General features: G+C 39.4%; 1 protein-coding gene across 6 annotated transcripts; it reads right to left on the bottom strand.

Moving 5' to 3' along the window:
• Positions 1 to 7,476: 7,476 nt before the first annotated feature.
• Positions 7,477 to 16,509, bottom strand: LOC121787198 (protein phosphatase 2C and cyclic nucleotide-binding/kinase domain-containing protein-like). Of its 6 annotated transcripts, none has more exons than XM_042185865.1 (16): positions 16,307 to 16,508; positions 14,735 to 16,004; positions 14,201 to 14,332; positions 13,854 to 14,084; positions 13,644 to 13,769; positions 12,784 to 12,846; positions 12,536 to 12,618; positions 11,157 to 11,388; positions 10,744 to 11,066; positions 10,531 to 10,618; positions 10,398 to 10,464; positions 9,910 to 10,187; positions 9,759 to 9,824; positions 9,512 to 9,642; positions 8,217 to 8,370; positions 7,477 to 8,132 (listed from the first exon to the last, which is right to left on the bottom strand). In XM_042185865.1, exons 2-16 carry the CDS (start codon positions 15,767 to 15,769, stop codon positions 7,890 to 7,892), a joined length of 3,252 nt encoding a protein of 1,083 aa, XP_042041799.1. In that variant the 5' UTR covers positions 15,770 to 16,004; positions 16,307 to 16,508; the 3' UTR covers positions 7,477 to 7,889. The 6 variants fall into 6 exon arrangements, with proteins under 6 accessions (XP_042041799.1, XP_042041798.1, XP_042041801.1 ...); XM_042185864.1 differs by having other exon boundaries at positions 14,735 to 15,869; XM_042185867.1 differs by lacking the exon at positions 16,307 to 16,508 and adding an exon at positions 16,151 to 16,300 and having other exon boundaries at positions 14,735 to 15,869.
• Between the last annotated feature and the right edge of the window lie 4,450 nt (positions 16,510 to 20,959).

Below are 20,959 nucleotides of genomic sequence, written 5' to 3'. Positions count from 1 at the left end.
CCCCTTTCTATAAAGCCTCTCCATTAGTTTGGTTCTCATATCATCTAGCATATCTAACACATGCTTACTCCTTGCTTCGAGTATATAAGAATTGAAACATTCACAAACATTGTTTAGAATGGCATCGGAGCAGTTGCCAGGGGTTAGAAATGCCTTACAGAATCTGCTTGGATTCTTATCAATCAAATCTGCATATGCTTGGCCATCTTCCTTCTCAAGCTCTCTGCAAGCAATCTCATACTCCTCCAGGTAAGTACTCCTAACTATCTTCCAGAAATGCTGCTTCAACAGAGGACCTTTGTGTGTTTTCTTCCAGTTTGCATAGATGTGCCTTGCACAGTTTCTATGCTCAGCTAATGGAAGTAGACTTTGTATTGCATTCTCCAGTCCCTATCCAGCAACAATGTTAGTGTTAATAGACAACATATAACAAGGTAGATCACAGTATGAAAAAAGAGAATAAACCTTCTGTTGATCACTGATAATGGTAACTCCTACCCCTTCACCCAATTCCAACTCTTCAGCAACAATTTTGATGAACCAAGTCCAGCAAACTTCATTTTCAGCCTCAACCACTGCCCATGCAATGGGGTACATTTGGTTGTTTCCATCAGTCCCAACCGCGGTTAGCAATATACCACCAAGATAAGTCTTCAGAAGATGGCATATAACTCCCATCATCCTCACTGTCATCTCCCAGACCCACTCCCAGACTGTAATCAGTCTTATCCCCCACACTCTCCTCAGTTCTGTCTCCCATCCCCACAGATTCACTTATAGTTCCCACATTATAACCCAAATCCTCAGCATCATTATCCTCACCTCCCACACCTTCACCCACACTCTTTCCCACCTCCTTAGCTGCTGCCTTCCTATTCCCCACTGAATCACCCATATTTTCAACCACTGACTTCTTGGAAGACTGGAACAAACTTTTCTTAACACTACTTTCAGCATTCTTCTCCACAACATCTTCGGTAGAAATAGACTTTAACTTGCCAGCCCTTGTAGTTGTTTCTTTTCTACTCCTTCTGGTAGACATGCTCTTATTCACAGTCTCAACCTTACTCATTTTCACTGACTCAAACACTTCCACTCTATTCATGGCAGCTTCCTCACCCACATTGTCTCCCCCACCCACTGATTTAACTTCATCAATGTTCTCAAGCCCACCCTTCCCACCTACAACATACACATCACAAATTTGTTGCCTAACTGTTGTCAGAAACTTCAACATTAACATCACATCTGCATCACCCTTTATGTTAAGAAACTCCATTCCCCATTTTCTCTTGAAGCATAGTCTATCCCAGCTATGAAACCCTAGTTTATTCAGTTCATCCACTAGGTCAAAGTACCCAAACCTATCTTGATCAAACCCACTGCCTTCCCACATTTCCCCACCTACGTATTTCTCGCAAAGCCTCCCATCAGGTATAAATTTACCCCCATGGTAAATCCGCAGCAGAAAGGGTCCACTGAAAGAATCAACACAACCAAACTTGAGGATACTCCAAACAATTTTGAAAAAATCAACACAACCAAACAATTTTATAGTTTTATCCGGCCACATACTCCAAACAATGGTAAACACAAACTTACGGGTTCGGATTCGGCTTGTCTGGGAAGAAACCCGGCCACATACTACATGGCGTCGCCTCAACGTTCCTGGTCGATTGGTTCATCGTCGTCGCAGCAAACTCAATGTAGGTTTGAAAGCGGCGAAGCGTCGCAGCAAACTCAATGAAAGGTGAGTTGGGGTGGGTGGGGGGATATTAGGTTTCGATTTAAAATTATTAATTTTAAATTGTTTTTTGTGTTTTTATTTTTTAATTTTATTACCATATCAGCTTCCATGTCAGCTGCCACGATCCGCCAGGTCAATTAAACGCGACACGTCAGCTCACTCGTTTGCCGGAAAACACACCATGGGAAATCGGCGACAAAAAGTAAAGTTCGTGACTTTATACGCCAAAAAAATGGCTCGTGGGAAAAACCGGAATTCGGGCAAAGTTCATGACTTTTAAGGCAGTTATCCCTTTTTTTAAATTACTCCACTTTAAGAAACTGAAATTTCACATTCCATTCAATTTTATCTAATATTGGAATTTTTAATAACATTAATAAGATATTGATATTGATATTGATATTGATATTGATTGGAAATAAATTTAGCCTACTAAGTAGTATCGTTCTATTAAATATGAAACATTTGAAAATTGACATGAAATTTTATGTACTGTTATTTTGTGAGTCAATGAAAAGAAAGTACAATAAATAGAGATGAAAAAGTAGTGATAGAGTTATTTCCATTTAAGGAAATGTTCCATTTTAATGGGACAATCCAAAAAAGAAAATATTTCACTTTTAATATGACGGAAGGATAATTTTTGGCGTCTATACCACCTCCAATATTACACTAGAACTAAAAATAAGTAGACAATTAGTTCAAATGGTACTTCAAAACCAATCCAATTTTTAGTTTTTAGAGCATCCAACCTAAACCATGTAGTCTGCCCCATAACCCGTCTTATACCAATTTATAGTCCTCCACGTTAGCATTCTATAATCCTACCTCTTCACCTACAATGAGCAGACTATAGCCAATCCTATAACTGACTCTATCTTTTAACAATTATTTTATATTTTATTATTGTTTTTGAATATTTAATGAAATATCAAAATTCCACCAATTAAAGCCAAACCTACATTTACTTATTTTAAAAACAAAATTACGAATAAAGTGGAAAAGATGAAAAAAAAACATAGGAAAAGAGGGAAAATGTCTAAGACCCTGCTCAACTGTTATGTACTAAAAGGTTTGTAGCTTTCACTAGTTTTGAAAACAAAAAATTGTAGTTTAGGATATACTCCTCCGGCCACTACAAATAAAAACTTTTGAAATAGCACGATTTTAATGCAAATCATTAAAATCGGAAAATAAGAGTGAGACTGAAATAGAAGTGTGTTACTGGAAACTTGTCCCACCTCATTAGAGAGAGGAATTTCCTAAAATAGAAAGTTTCTATTTTTAGGGAACATATTAAAAAGGAAAGAATTCCTATTTTTAGGAGACGAAGAGGGTAATTGAAAAGATGGTGATAATTGGACACATCTTTTGACTATCTAACTTACCAATTAACCTACTACTCCCTACGTCCAAGAAAAATAGTCTTATTTTGCTATTTTGGGATGTTTACAAAAAATAGTCTCATTTCTGAAAAAAGAAAATATTTCTTTCATACTTTACCTATATTTTGTTTTCTCTCTCATAATTACTTACTTTTCTCTATACCTCTCTCACTTTACCTAGTTTTTTTCCCTTCTCTTACAGTAATGACAGATTCGCTACGGTATATCGTAACAAACCCTACTAGAGATGACTGCAGATGGAGCAAGGGGTTAGAGATGGGCAATGGTCGTAGTAGAGATCATATATTGATTGAGTATTTTAGAAATTCTTGAGATTGAAGAGTGTCTATATTTATAGGTGGACGAAGGGAGACAGAATGACGGATGGGGATGGAATAACAATAGTCCGTCATTGCGGATGGAAAAATCTAAGGTTAATTTCGTCCTTAAATTTAATTTTATTGATATTTTAAAGTGAAAATTAAAATGTTAAGTACTTATTATCTTAAGATTGTAGTAACATTATCCATAAAATGTTAAAATGATAAGACAATATCGAATAATATTTTAAATTTCTTTCACCATGACACGAAAAAGAATAACAATTTCTTATAAACTGAAATCTAAAAAAGTGTCTGGATTGGATTTCATTTGATTTTTTGGAAGCGTGAAGCTGTCATGCCATGAATCCTCAATGAATTGATTAGAGAAATAAACAATCTGAATTACATAAAAGCATATTTTATCATTCACTTAAAAATTAAAATAGTACTATATCCCACTTACAACTTCTTTTCGGTACATGATTTAAAACATTATATTTATTGAATTAAATATATAAAATAAAGTAGTGTGAAAGATGAAGAGAAAATAAAACAAGAGCAAGTGTCACTTTTTTGTTAAGAAAAATAAATTAAACACTTGAGTTGGGATAAACCAAAATAAAAAATTGATCACTTGAGATGAGACCAATATGATTGCAAAATGAGTTTTTAAAAAAAAAGTGATAACACTGAAGTAGAGAATAAATTTTAACATTAAGTAGTGTTAGAGTGTCCACTATGGGACGCCCGCGGCTATAGCCGCAGGTTGGGGCGGTAGGCGGGCGTCTTATAGTGCGGGAGTTGTCTGCCCCGGGGGCGGACGCGGCGGACGTGGGCGGGGGGGCGGACGAGCGATCGCCGTGTGAGGGGCGAGGACGCGGCAGGGGTGGACATAGCCGCGCCTATAGGCGCGGCGATTATAGTGGGATATTCCGCCGCGGCGCATGCGGCGTGAACTTAATTTTTTTTTCTCTATAAATACCACTTCCCACCACCTATTTTTCACCATTTTCACACAATCCATCCACTCACTATCTACACAACCACTCTCTAAAAAATGCACCGAGGAGACGACGAATCACCCGACTCTCAGGAATCGGGATATGGCGAAAATCCATCAAACCCCTTTGGCGGATATGCGCCTCCGTCCCAGCCTTGGACTTGGAATCAATCTCCCCCACCGTGGGTATCGAGTCCACCCCTTCCTCCATCGCAGTCGTGGAGGTCTTCTCCAACTCCGCCACCTTTACAGAGGAATCAGAGTCGTTCCGCATTTGGAGATTACAGACCCAACCTAGACACGCTTCACCAGCCGCGTCCGGGTTCCCCTTTCCAAGCCAGCCAATCTCCGTACACCGAGGCAGATCAAGACGCGTTTGATACTATGATGGGTCTGCTCAGTTCTGGCATCCCAGATACGCCGGCATCACGGGTGGAAACACCCGTTCCGACCCGAGGAGGTAGCGGCAGTCGGGGCGGAGGCGGAAGGGGCGGAGGAGGCAGTCGTGGCACCGGCCACGTCGGTGGGCGCACGGGCAGCGGGGCCGGCATTCCGAGTGGCGAGGGCAGTGGCACTGGCGGTAGCGGTGGCTCTGGTTCTGGGTCCAACCGGAGTAAGCCATACACCAAAGACGAGAGCATTGTCGTGGCGAACGCTTGGGATGCTATCACTTCAGATCCCGTGGTGGGCACAGATCAGGCCGAGGGGAGCTTTTGGAGGCGCGTCATGTTTGCATACGAGGAGTTCAAACCCGCCGGCGACGAGAGGCGCGACCCAGAACAGCTCCGGAAAAAGTGGAGTAAGTTTCTACACGCGACCAAGCGGTTCGCGTCCATATACGAGAACAACCTTCGCCACGCTGAGAGTGGCCGCAGCGCAGTTGATGTTAAGAACCTGTCTGAGGGCCAATACCACACGGAGGGCTTGCCGAAGTTCACCTTGTGGGAAGAGTATCTTGTCCTCGCGGATTGTCCGAAATTCAGGTCGATTGTGGCGAACGAGGTGGAAACAGCTCCTGGGCCAAAGCGCACAAGGCACAACCTTGCCGGCGACTACAGCAGTGGAAGCGGCTCGCACGAGTTCGAGCAGTCCGACGAGCAAGTCGAAGAGCCAACCAATACTCACATTAGGCGACGACGGCCCATGGGACAACAGGCCTCTATCCGCAGCGCCAGAGGGGGTAGAAGTGGCTCCCGCCTATCGGTGAGCGCGTCCGGATCGCGCATCCACCAATCCGCCCTAATCCCACAGCCCACAGTGCAACCCCACGAGGTTTTGTTCAATACCATAGACGTGCAGTTGATGCAACAACTGCAAGACGTATGCAGCAAATACGCAGGGGAAACTGACCCGTACGTCAGGAACGTCTACAAGAGGCTCATCACTCGGATTGAGAGTCGACTGGGGTTGGTTGATAATGCGCCTGGGGATACCGCGGCCGGCAGCAGCGAGAGAGGAGGAGGAGAAGAAGAAGAAGAAGAAGAAGAAGAAGAAGACGAGGAAGCCGACTCCGACACCGAGTAGACGGTGGCAGAGTTTTGTAGTTGTATTTTATTTTAATTATTCGTTGTATAATTTTACCGGTTTGCAATACAACGAATATTCGGCCCTAATTACCTCGTATTCTAGTTATTTACACTGCGATTATTTAAATTACACTTGATTGAAACTAAAAAATATTTAAAAATGAAAATTGATTATAAAATTTGGGGGCTATTGGAGTTGTCCACTATAATGGCGGAAATAGAATTTTGGGGCTATGAACAACAAAATTGGGGCTATGGACAAAAAACTGGGGCGGGGCTATGGACAAAAACTGGGGCGGGACTATTGGGCGTGTCCGCTTATAGTGGACACCCTTAGTAGTATTACCAAATGTATTATGAATAAGTGAGTGTTAAAGGAGCGACGACGAGGCTGGAAAGAGAAAACGCGGCGACGAGGCTGGAAAGAAGAGAGGAGCGACGATGAAGAGCGACGCCGGCCTCCTTGTGTAGAGGAGTTTCCGGGGCTGGTGCGAGGCCTAGAGGGGAATGAAGCGGTTTTCTTGTATCGGAAAAGGCTGGAGGGATCGGATGTGAAGGGAGATTTGAACAGGATGTTCGTGACGAGGCTGATGGAGGCGTTGACGGAGGAGGAGAAGGCGGCTATCAATGGCGGCAATGAAGGGCTCGTGGTTGTAGGGTTGGATGAAGGTGGGAGAGTCTACAAGTTGGGATTGAAGAAGTGGAGGAGCTTGAATATGATGGTTATCAACTCTGATTGGAAGAAGGTGGTTCTGGCAAACAATGCAGCTAAAGGTTATGAGGTTAACATTTGGGGTTTTCGTCGACATGGAAAACTTGGCTTTGCTTTCGCATTCAAACCCTAATTAACTTGATTCGTGCTCATTTTTTTTGACAGAATTATTGATACTGTCATAAGCCAGTGGAATTGGTGATGTTTAATTCCCCTCAAGTGTTCATTTTGTTTCTTCTTAGGATTTATTAATCCAGGTCTCAATTTTGTAAACAAACTTCTGTCTGTTACATTGGCTCATATTTTTCTTGTTTAAAATTAAAGAATGCGCAAACTTCATATTGATTTACTCAATTACGAATTCCAATATCTCTGCGTATTTCGTTTTTGAAAGAATGAACTCGAGCAACAATCAAGCATACACGAATAAATTTACAATGTAACCACAAAATACTGCATGTAACTATGTTATACGATTCGGAAAATCTAAATTCGATAGTATATTTACACTTATATAGTGGATACAATTACAATTTTTGAAGGAATGTAATCTGATGTTGGAAAACTAGGATTCCGTCAAAAATCGATTTGCATAATGAGGAGAGAGTAATTGCATCATCTACTGTATTTATATTATTAGAAAAAGGATTTTAATCACGTTTGAAACTAAGAATTATGATTGATTGATTTCGAAAAAAAGTTGAAACCAAATAAGAGAAATTCAAATCTTCAACTAAATTAAGGATTTATATAGGAGTATATATTTGAGGGATGCAAATGTCATGAAATTTAACATATCCAAAAGTACCATTGTAGTTAATACAAGTACAACAACAATTGCCTCGGGTATGTTCAATCATAATCTAGGATACAGAAACCTACTAATTCCGTAATTAAATTGCTATAATTTTATGGTTTAAAAAAAATCTTAATAAACTTAGACGTGGTATGCAAACCAAAAGAGAGTTCCTTCATTTACATATATATATCTACCTATGCACAAAAGTAACATGTAGAGAGCTCTAATAACTATCCTCCCTCTGTGTGCATTGAAGAAGCAAGCGGCAGCTAATTTCCCTCCGTGCTGATTGATTGATCATAGTGTGAAGAGGGCCGGGACTATACCGAAGGTCTTTACAATAAGGAAGTTATGCCATGTTGCAAACTCCACAGAAACACAAATTTCAACTGCTCCCCTACCAATCTTCAAGCCATTCTGGCATGTTAGGTTCTGCAAATTCCCGGAGAGGGGAAGATGCTGTAGCCGCATCATCAAGATGTGTTTCCAGGTATTGATTTATACGGAAGATAATATCAGGGGGAATCACAACCCTGCGCTCTGCTAGTCCTTCCCAATCTATACCATGGAACCATGGATGGGCTTTAATGGAGTCAATGCCTTGGCTTCCAAGTCTTGCGCTTTCTTCTACTTCAAGTAACTAAACAATATATTACCTTTAGAATTCATGTTCATGTGCACTAACTTCTAAAAGGTAAGGAAATGGCAGTGATGGTAGTATAACCTTAGTAATGATATCAACAGCTTCATTGCTAAATTCTTGTGGAAGTGTCAGTTGACCTTTGACGATTCTTGCGAATGTGAGTTCACTCTCTCTCCAGGATCCAAAAGGCGTTTCACCTTTCAGCATGAAGTAGATCAAAGCTCCCACTGCCCACCTGTGCAACTAGGATATTTCAAGAAAATTCTAGGATGGCCAGTATGATTAATTAGCAGTTGCACAACATAAATCAGTCAACAGCATCATCCACGACTCTGGCATCAAAGCTCATGAATGCCATACAACATGCAAGTAGTTTATATATTCCTAGTTCTAGTATGTTCAGGAGTCTTTAACTATCCAAAATGAGGACAATACTGTGATATCATCTGTGGATTAGTTTAGATATTGTCAAAAATTATCTTTAGTTTATCTTTTAGGAGACTTTAGTTAGTAGTTTATCTTTTCCTAGTTCTAGTATGTTCAGGAGTCTTTATTTTCTTAAAGTTCTATTTCAAGTTGGAGTCTTTAGTTGAGTATATAAATATATATATGTTTTTCATTTTAAAGTGTCCAGAATTTAGTTGAGTTTTGCGAAGCGGTGCATTGCACTCCTTAGGTGTGGCCATTTCAAAGGCGTTATCCTGTAATTGTTTTCTATTTTTTTGAGTCATTTTCTTCTATGTTCGGTGGTTTTAACGTGTTCCTTATTCTATGCAACCGATTATCCATCTACTCCGCCTTTACACTTATCATACTGAAACAACGATAATGATATAACTGATGATAAGGACCTTCAACTGCAATGATTCAATGCTACTTCCCCGAAATGGTACTAATTAAAGAGAGATAAGACATACTCCCTCCGTTCCATAGTAATGGAGACGTTTCTTTTCGGCACGGAGATTAAGAAAAATTGTGTTAGGTGAGTTAAGTAAAGGGAGAATAAAGTGAAAAATGAAAAAAGTAGATAGATGAAGAGAGAAAAAAGTAAGAGAGGGTAAAGTAGGTGTGGAAAAATGTGTTGACTTTTACTAAAAAGGGAAATGACTCTATTACTATAGAACGTACCAAAATGGCAAAATGACTCTATTACTATGGAACGGAGGGAGTAATAATACAAGGTGCAAACATACCAGATTAATATCAATGACATGGTACTAGCACCAACTAATGAGAGGTATACAAGGAATATTAGGCTGTCATCTTCGCATATGGTTTGTTAATTACGATAGTCACAAGAATAAATATTTCACTGTCACATTTAGAAGAATTTTTTGATAGCAGTTGTAATAAAAATTCTAATCTAATTGACATACCAGTCAGCAAGGAAGCCATGGCCTTTCCCTTGGATTATTTCAGGAGCCATAGAATCTGCTATACCACAAATTGTGAATGTTCTTTCAGAACAGTCACCAGATAATTTCTTCCCAAATCTGAAATCCACTAGCTAGATTGAAATATTGCAAACTTAGTATGACTTCAATAAATACTAAAAGTTGCCAAGTGGCAATATTTCCTTAAAGAAATGACGTCTAATGAATCTGGAAATAAATATCAACCAACCTGTATGTATCCTGTATGATCAAACACCAGAACATCAGGGGAAACTCCTCGATACAGTATGCCGATCTGAAATATCAATACCGATCACAAAGGCAGAATTGACACAAGGAAGAGTTTCAAGTAAGAAATCGAAATTTTCAGTCAAGCCCACCTTGTGTAAACCTTCTAAGGCAAGAACAACAGAGGCAGCACAAAATTGTGCAGATGTTTCATCCAGTGGGCTGTGAATTATTGATTTCATACAGCAAGCAATACGTGTATCAAGAAGTATGCCAGCATATGATTCATCAGCAGAAGTGCATACAACTTGAGGCACAAAAACAGATTGTCTTATAGACTTCATTAGGTTCTTCTCCTTCAGTACCGTTGCTTCTTTACCAAGGTTCCTAACCTTCTGCTTTGAGAATCTTTTTAAGGTAAACAACTTCTCTGCAGATGAAAATGTATAACTTTTTAAAGTGCAATAACAAAAAATCTTCCTTAGCATGCCTATATAGGAAATTTTCATATGGACTTCAAATTAAGCTGGTGTAAGTAAAAAATAATGCAAGCAACTGGACAACAAGCGACAGAGGGAAAATCCAGACTGATATCATAGTGAAGATGCTAAACATGCAAAACATAATGAAGAAAACTAACCTGAGTCAGGCACACATATGAGGCCAATATCACTGCAATCTGTGCAGTACAAATAATTTTTCCAATCCTGGAAAAAATAATTATATTATTGTCTTCCTTTTAAGTTGTTAGAAAACGACAATAAGCCTCTTACCAAATCAGAAAGTTGAACCTTGTTTATGGTTGATGTATCCAAATCTTTAACAGGTTCTGGGGATAAACTAGTTGAGTATTGTTTTGACCTGTAAATTTAAGCAAAATAAAAAGTAGAATTACAATACAGTTCCTTTTATTATATCTAGACGTCATTTATGGACAGCTAGAATGTGACATGAAATGAAAGTATTTTAAGAAAATGATGACATACTTATGATCATGATCATCCTGAGAAAGCTTTGTTGGAGGCCCAACAACTGAATCAAACTTTTCCTTTGTTAATACGGAGCACACCACATCTCCAACAGCAACAGCACTCAAAGAAGTGATTTGCTCACCCAGAAGTGTCCATTCTCCAAAATAGCTGCCTTCAGTCTTATCAAATGAATAGCTCTTACCAGACATACTATCATCCTGCTCCTCAACTGCAGGCATCATGAGACTGGACAGATTGACACTTTTTTCCAAATCCATCTCACAAGTAATTTTTATGATTCCCTTCTGTATGACATACAAACCCAAGAGGTCCTCGTTCTGCATAGATGAATTAAGAGAATATGAGAGAGAGTTGCAAATAAACACCACAACATTTTTAGAGAGGAAAAAGGGAAAGAAGAAATGTACCTTATCAACTATCTTCTGACCATCGCAAAAAGTCACCTCTAAAAGTGAATCTGCAATATTACTCAGCTGTAAGATTGTCAGCCTTGAAAGAAGATCTACTGATCGAAGTAACTTCAACGACGATAAATTAGAAAACTCGGACATGAGAATTCCTCTAAAATCTTCTCGTTTAAGTGCCCAGAGAGTTCCATTGGTCACAGCTTGAACAGAAGCTTGGAGTGGCTTGTTGTACCTGCAATCCAACACAAACATCTAAGTAACTAACTCAACTTAATCAAAGACAATACTGACTACATACAGATAAAGAAATAAGGATTCTATTTCAATTACCCACATTCCTTGGACAAGCCATTTCATTATTTCCCATTGATGGAAACCTTGTGTCACATTCCATACAGAAGTATTTACTCATTTAAATTATTTTATAATACCATAAGTTCAAACTACACAAAAGCTTAGTCTATGACCAATAACAAGAAAATATTGGAACTAAGTATGTTCCTAGCAAAAGAAAATAAACAGGGTTCAGTATCATATGAACTTCTTGTGTCTAAATAACCATCCTAATTTATGAAATTTTCAAGTCAAGCTACTCAATGATGAAATATTTAACTAAGGTACTGTCATGTTCCACATGCACCTACTTGTTAGGGCATCTTGATGACTTGAAGTAACTATATGCTTTGCAGGTAAAGATTAATGTGGATTTTGTTTTTCTTACTTTCATCAAATATTAGGATTTAATATCTTCAGTTCATCAGCTCACTTGAGAAATTTCTCAAAATTCATATTAGAACCCTCTTGATGAATTCACTCTATAAACAGTACAGAATATGACACATACTTTGGTAAATTATTTAAAAAATCTCAAACTTAACCCCTGATTGATTTCATATCAACAAACAACATTCTTAGGTTGAATTAACAGAGAGCATTTGATTAGAGGACAAAGATGAGAATGATATGGATGGAGGCATAGAAAGGATGAATTGGATTATTTAAGAGATCATAACATGATCCTAACTGAAACATGGTTGGTTGACTAAGGGATAGCAATAAGAACTGAAGGACTTTATGGGATTCACAGGAAGAAGGATATGTAGAGTAAATACGGCATGCTACATAACATGAGATATTACACAAATAAAATTCATATTGCTAAACTGGCGCTATCTACCCACTATCACAGAGGAATAGTTTATAAATCTTACAGGGAGTAGATATTATAAACAAGAGAAACTGATATGCAATCTCTAACTAAAATATGATCAACTTTTGGCTGGCTGAATCCTATATTAGGCCTTAACTTAAAAAACAAAAAGAGTGATTTACTGAGTTTATTAAGTTTTTTTAAAAAAAAGAGGTAAACGGCATCTCACATCAGTGCAAGCTCTCCAAAGGAGGATAGCTTCTCAGCTGTGTAGCGCTGTAGCACCCTGGGCATATTGCTATCTTTCTCTTCCTGGCATATAAGTTCAGAGTGAGAAAATTCACAATAAGAAAATCACGATATCTTGTTCATGGTTTTAACCACAAACCAAAAGTCTGGTAACAATAAGACGGCTAATTTTTATCAGCTAATAAAGAAAATACAATTCTTTCTGTACCATATAGAGAGTAAATTCACCTGAGTAGCCAAGACCTCAAACTCTCCATCACCAACAACAAAAAAACAGTCACCTTCTCCACCCTGAAAATTTCAAATTAGTAACTTATACAAGCAGCAACAGACTCAAATATGTGCTAATACTGATAGATGAAGGTGGCTGCTGGCTGCTGGAATCTTAAAAGAACAGAACATAGAATAGGAGAGAAGCAACTATCGAATTGAAAATAGAAAAGGACCAAAACTAAATTGATAGAACTGAACAGAATTAAGTAACACGCGTAACACCACCTCCAAAGGGGGAAACACCTCCGCTGAGGGCCTTCACAGCAAATCGCTGGATTCGATTTAAGTTCATCGAAACACACCATTGGGTATTATCTTTTTTTTTTCCAAATGAACTGACTAAAACCCCTCAGGACAGGAACCAGATCCTTTTTTCTCGCTCAATCTATTTCTCTCAGTAACTCGCTGCTCACATCTCAACACGGTTCCCAACCTAAAGTATGGTTTTATACTCGTCAGGCCTTAGGGCTTCATATACAGGTCTTTAATTCAGGGATTTTAGTATAGTGTTAGAATGAGCTTCTGCAGATTGCAAGTACTTTTATTTCCTTTGACCTGGTTTGATGCACTTTTGGAATGAAATTCTGTGTTTTTCACTGGAGTAGTAAATCTATTTACAAATCCAAAATTTGACCATTAGGTTTCATGTACAAAAACAGGTTAAAACTATTGATGGCGAATAGGGTACCAAAGCACCTCTTTTCGGCACCTAGGCACTCAAAGTACTAGGTTCTAGTCAGGTTTATCAAAGTGTTTCTGGGAGCAATAGTTTTCTTGTACTCCAGGGATTGGATAGGAGTTCAAAAGAGAATCACCTGTTTTACCACTATGTCTCCTGCTCCAACCTCAATTCTTTGCATGCAGTCCAACAAAACTTGACACTGTGAATCAGTAAGCTTTCGAAAGAGAAAATGGTCCCGCAATGCCTGTTCAATTTGAGCCTGCCATGAATAGGATATACATTAAATGAGATCAATGGAATTTTAAAAGATGTAATGAAGTAAAACTTAGAGGAGGGGATCTACTTCTTCTTCCCAGGTCTTTCTATGGGCTGGGGATGAAGGAACCCACGATTGCCCATTCTCAAGAGAACTTTCAAGAGCACGCAGTCGTGCACGGGATATATCATGCCTTGCACGTTGGTTTTTGGATCTCCAGTTCATAAGAGATGGAGAATCGGATCCTGATGCTTCAACAACTTGAGGTAAAGGTGGTCTTGAAACTGGATCTGAGTCTGCTGGGTGACCAAATGCAGCCTACATGTACACATGAAGTTATCATTAAGTATCTAGAAAAAATAACAGAGATGAAACAGAAACATTAGAATCACAATGAAGGTGACACAACATAAGGCAGTAAAGTCCCTGCTTACATCATTTAAACCATTTACATGGACAACTATAACTGTTATGTCATCTGTACGGGTTTCATATTGTAGCCAGCGACGATATGATTCAGCAACAATTGCAGCACAAGCATCACGCGGTTCCTTATGTTTTGCAACCTGAATGAATGACAACAAAGGAGGCATCAGTGGTAGAGAGGGGAAAGATTGCATAGAGAAGTGTCAAATAATACTAAATAGTAATTCCTTTGAATTTGCTGGATACAATGGAACCTATTACCTTTCTAACAAGTTTGTGTGATTATTCTACTTTGAAGATAAGGGTCAGAGGGCTAAACTTACGACCTAACATTATCAAGGAGCAAAAAGTTCTGCTTTTAGACACTGAATTAGTACAGTTCTCATACCAAAATATATAGTGCAAGAGGCACATGAAAACAGAGCAGATATATTAGGGTCATGTGGTTACTGAAAGTAATTTTTAAATACTGAATAATGTCACGATATATTACTCCGAGGTGAACTACTGTGGCATGACAAGGAAGGGAAGACATAAATTACCATGTCCACCACAGTTTGGCTGGAAAGAAACTCAAAGACACCATCACTTGCAATAACAAAGAAAGGATGACTCTGCGTAAGCTCCAGGACAACAATTTCAGGGTTTGCAACAACGCCTATAGTCTCAGCAATAGAATCACCAATGCTTCTTGTGAAAGCTGTACCAGGATACATACCATTCTGGACCCATAGTCTAGGAGGATCACCATCATCATCTTCTTCAGTTCCCCAACACTGCACATATGGATTCTTGAGTCCTTCAATCTGATCCAAAGTCAGAACTCTAGCTCCACAAAGCTTCACCCTTTCAAGTTCATCCGGCCGAAAAGGTGTTTGATCAATAGAAAGATCAACAGCTACAATATCATTCCCCCTTTTCTCGCCTACGACAGCCCTCGAATCACCAGCATTCGCAATATAAAGCGTCCTACCACGAACCAGGATTGTTACTGCAGTTGTTCCGCTCATGCTGTCATCCAGCGTGTCAGCATGCAATTGGGAGTTTGTTGTCAAGAAAGCTGCATGGCAGGCTTCAACTGCATCTATGTGATATCGACTATTCCTAAGCAAATTTTCACATAACTTCTGCTTCACAAACTGCGAGCACTGAGTTCCGAATTCGCCATGACCATCAAAAACCCCAAAAAAATGGTCATCTGGACTCGTTCCAAATGGAGCATGAATGCAAAAACTATCTTGGTTGGGCTTATCAAGAGCATCAGGGTAGTAACCTCTCTGAGATAGAAATGAGTAGTGTAATTCATATTCCCCAGATGGAACTTTCACGTACTTGGAGCCATCAGGAGGTAAGAATTGAGCTGACACCCTAGACAGCCGACTAATACCCACCTCATGATCATTGGTAGAATTAAACTGATTTAATTGACCTTCTTTCTCTCCCTCACTCTCAGAACTGGCAGGCGAGAATACTGCAAACTCACTTGCAGCTGTTTTTACAGCTCCACTTCCTTGCAGATTAACATCTCGAGGGGCACACAACTCACCAATACATGTCTTAGAATAAACACAACCCATCACTCAGAACTCTAAAATCCCAGATGAAGGTGCATTAGGTGTCCATAATACTACTGAATTCTGTCACAACAGTTCCCGACTCGTAAAGAAAGTTATTTTTCTGGAGTCAACAAGATCAAATTCAAAATGCTATCAAAATCAGTTGTAGCAACACAAAAATTTCAAACTGGAGGGTAAAAAAAGTCAGTACTACTTCATTTCCTCTTCAGAAAATCATAACTATTCCACCTATAAACTGCAAAATCATTCACAGACAAAAAAATGTCCCTCTTGAGTTTATGCGGAAAATGCTAGAGCAGCGTAAATTAATTAATATTCATAAATGAAGTAAGTATCATAACTCTTTAACTACATAAATCAAAGCATTCAAATCACAGTTACCATATTCCGCCAAGCAATCAGCATCACAACGAAGAGTGGCATATAATAGTAGAAACCAAAGCGCGATAAAAATAGTAATAACAGTAGAAAAGAGGCCTAATCTGAATGCGCGAGCATACAAGCAGTGAAGTAAGCAGAGTAGATGCGTAAACATACAGAGTTTAGGGCGGTGGAGGAAGAAGGGGATGAGGATGTGAGCGCTGTAATATGATTGATGGTGAGTAGATGATGAGTGTAGAGACGTAGCAGCAGTGCGTGTGTGAGTGTGTGGGTATGGAGTGAGACTGGAATGGAATGGGGTCCATTCTCTCTCTCTCTCTAGAAATTGGTGCTGGGTTAGATAGATAAAGCTGGACCCATGCCAGACTTCGCCGCTTCTATTCAAATCATTTAGTATTTTGTATTTTATCAATATCGTTTTTCTTCCACAAATCATGGTTTTTTAAAGTACTAATGTACTCTTTTTATACTACTACTAACTTCTTATGAAGTTTAAGTGTATTGATTATGTAGCCTTCATTAATATTAAAAGTGACGTATATTTAACAAGCATTATAAATTATTGGGAACATGTGTTTTGTTTTTATTTCATTTAGCAATTTTTTGGCACATGTGGTTTGTCCACATCCGTTGATTTTATTTTACTTTGTTGACATTACTTAAATAAAAAAAATAGTAAAATATATATGAAATGATAAAAATTGGAATGGATGTTACGAATATTTTAAATTTTTTACAATATAAATACATGTGATCGATACACTATCATTGTCATTCTTTTGCTTTTTCTTTTTTTTTATCTTGTTTTCTCAATGAATATAAATTTAAAAGATTACGCAGTAAACTTGAATAATTAGACCATCTCCAACCATACTTCAAAAATGAGTTTTGGTGTAGAAATCTTTCGAACCATATACCAAACTCAAACTCACTTTTGGTATTTTTTGTGAAACAACACCAAATATGTTGTTACTGCAAAATTTTTGTGATAAAAAACTAAAAAATGATGTAAATTTTGAATTTAGTGTAAATGGTTGAAGTAAAACTACTTTTTGATATGACGTATACTTAAAAATGAGCTTGAGTTTGGTGTAAATAGATGGAGATGGTCATAGTCATTCTTATACACCGATTGGTGATTCAAGCGCTCTCTTTAATTCTGGGATCAAAATGATGTACTATCTTTTATCTCATAAGGCCATCCACAATAGGAATAGCCCAGCAATAGTTCAGTCATAGCCTAGTCACAAACTCTTCCTGTCACATCATCAACACTAAAAATCCTCCTGCCACATCATCAAAACAAGCAAATAGCTCAGCCATAGCCTAGCCACATCACTCAAAATTATATAAAACAAATAATTAACAATCACACAAAATACGAAATTAAATGTACGACACAGATACGAGAAAATTCAATAATATTATTAAAATTTAAAAAGTACATTAATTAAAAAATTACATAATTAAAAAAAATACATTAATTAAAAAAAGTACATTAATTAAAAAAAGTACATTAATTAAAAAAAAATTTACATAATTAAAAAAAAACTAACGCCGTGCAGTCCTCCGCGCCCATAACTCTTCATTAAATCCTTTTGGAGTCGAATATGAGCCTCCGTTTGGCGCATGTCGGCATGTGCTTGGAGGCGGTCGGCTTCATCGTGAGGTACCCCACTCCGTACGTTGGGGGCGGCCACGCCGTGGCTTGGACCGGCTTCATTATCGTCGTTGGTCCAACTAGTCAGTTGTACACCTTCATCTTCGACAATCATGTTGTGCATGATAATACAGACGTACATTATATCAGCAATGCAGTCGACATGCCACAAACGCGTTGGACCCCTAACTGCCGCCCATCGAGACTGGAGCACACCAAATGCGCGCTCCACGTCCTTGCGCGCCGACTCCTGCCGTGCCGCAAAGTAGGCCTTCCTCTCATCTGATGCGCATCGGATCGTCTTCACAAAGACGGGCCACCTAGGGTATATCCCATCCGCCAAGTAGTAGCCCATATCATGCCAGTTGCCGTTGGCGACAAAACTGATGGCCGGACCGACACCCTGGCACTGCTCGTTGAAAAGTGGCGACAAGTTGAGGACGTTGAAGTCGTTGTTCGAACCGGCTGAAGGGGTTGGCAGTGAAAGCGTGCAAGAGATCCGATCACATAAATTTGATCTATTTAGCAGATTATTTAGACAAATTCTATTAGTGTAATTATCACATGTATCATGCTCATAACTTGAATTAAAACATGCTTTAGCATATAAAATCCCTAAAACATGCTTACTACGGAATTAGCCAATTTACCTCGTGGATTCAATCAAGAATCGATGATGGCTTGCTCCTTCTCCACTTGAAGATCTTCAATACTCGACCTCGGATCTTCTGACTGGTGTCCCGGACTGTACACTGATATTTGTGTGGGCAAATCTCTCCAGCGTACTAGGACTTGAATAACGAAGACAGAACTCAGCTCACGGAGGAGGCAAAATTTCGAACTCTCTCTTTTTCTCCGATGGGGACGAAAATTCTGAGCAATAATCATTATGTTTCTGTCTCCTTTATTCTCCTATTTATATTAAGTCACATATTGGGCCCGGTCAGGGATCTAAGGAAGAATTTTGATCAGGCCTCACCCAATTAGCGTTTTAGTAATTAAATTGAACCCACAATTTAATACAAGCTTATATTGGAGTATTACAAGCAGCCACTACAGAAGTAATATTGCACTGCCTTTCCAAATCCGAAATTACAAGCATTCCGGGTTTCCTTTAATTGCATTTAATTCATTTCCCGCGCTTAAGATAGAAACATCCATTAATTAATTAATGTCTGCTATGGACTTAATTAATCAACATATTTTGAACTCCAAGAGTGGACTTAGCAAGAAACTCTTATTTATTATTCATAGAGTAATTAAACTCCAACTAGCTAGGTTCCGAATAATAAAACCTCGTTTCGAGCTCCTCTTGTGGATGTTATCAAACGAGACTCTCCTCGCGTACGATTCAACATAATAGCAATCCTAGCACCGCTAGACAATGATCACCACTACCCAATATACCTGGATCGTTGGGTGACGAAAAACCCGCACCTTTGGTAAGTCAAAGTAGTAGATACTCAATATCGTATGCTCAATGCTAATGTACATTGATTAAGAAATTAATTATCAAGACCTCGTCTTTCAGTAGATAGCATAAAGACTCGTCTTGCTGTTAGATCCATTCAGTGCTATACCACACCAACGTCATCATATTTCAATAAGGCTTAGAAATAATCGGACTGACATTGCAACCTTTCACGATAGGTATTCTAGGTCTATCTGGGTTGTGAAATTCTTATTTATCTTTGTTCAGAACTGATCGCGTACCTTAAATTGAGCGCAGCCCACAACCGGTCTACTAGAACAAAGAATTAGACTTATGTTATGTTCGCTTATACATTTAAATATGCAATAAACATCCATTAAATGTAAAACATAACAACATTATGACAAAATTAATTTGTTGCATTCATTGGAAAATAATTATTAGAGTTTTACAGTATTCAATCACTCGAAAGGTGATTTCTAGTATACAAACCCTAACACCGGCTATCTCAAAATACGCATGCCAAATCCGCAGCCGGTAATCGGCTACAGCCTCGAGGATCATCGTGGGATTCTTTCCCTTGTAGCCGGTCGTGTAGAACCCCTTCCAGGAAGTGGGACAGTTCTTCCACTCCCAGTGCATACAATCTATGCTGCCTAACATCCCCGGGAACCCTGTTCCCCGTGCATCCGCAAAAGATCCTGGCAGTCTTCGGGGGTAGGGCTTCGAAGGTACTGATCACTGAATATTTCAATCACGCCCAGACAAAAATACTTCATACATTCAAGGGCAGTCGTCTCACCGATGTGGAGGTACTCGTCCTACATGTCTGCCGCGCCGCCGTAGGCCAACTGCCGGATTGCCGCAGTGCACTTTTGAATAGGTGTGTGGCCGGGTCTGCCAGCCGCATCATGGCTGAAGCGGAAATACAGATATTGATGCTCCAAAGCGTTAACAATACGCATAAACAGGGCCCTGCTCATCCTAAAACGGCGCCTGAAATGGTTGGCGTTGAACCGCGGCTCCTGTGCGAAGTAGTCTTCGTATAGGCGCTGATGTGCAGCTACGTGATCACGATCAATCACTTCTCGGTGGTGGACCACTGGGCGAGGTCGAGGTACCGCCGGCTGCAAGGCCCTCTGCATCCATCGATCAATCTCACGGTTCGTATAGACCTCTAGCGCTTCGTTCATTATACGATCGTACTCCTCAGCATCCCCACCACTACCACCGACGTTACTCATTTCTCGGTGTTGATCTTGTACAGAAATTAAGATAGAGAGAGTACTCGTTAAAACAAGTGGTGCGAATGAAAATGACGTGCAAACCGCGTATATATAGTGTTTCGAAAATAAAAAAAATTCCACTCGGCAGTGCGCTAGGCGATCCGGGCGCTGCAATAGCGCCGAGCGGATCGCCCAGCGCACCACCGCCTAGCGCCGCGAAACCGCCGAGCGCTCGGCGGTTTTTAATTCCGAAATCCGCTGGGCGGTTGCAATGGACCGCCTAGCGCCGTCGCTCGGCTAGGCGGTGCGCTAGGCGCCATTGCGGATAGCCTAATGACTTCTCAATTTTATATTTTCATATTCTAATCTTGGTTTCTTATCCTACATCAAAATTTTGATGAAACTTAATCACATACGAAAACTTATATATGAGGGATATCTTATACACTCTCGTTTAACCAGAATATTAATCAAGCATAATTGTGTTACGA

Source organism: Salvia splendens, chromosome 22 (genome assembly GCF_004379255.2).
Source record: "Salvia splendens isolate huo1 chromosome 22, SspV2, whole genome shotgun sequence".
NCBI classification, from domain to species: Eukaryota; Viridiplantae; Streptophyta; class Magnoliopsida; order Lamiales; family Lamiaceae; genus Salvia; species Salvia splendens.
Note: the sequence above shows the minus strand (reverse complement) of the source record. Positions and strands in the feature narration are given on the sequence as shown.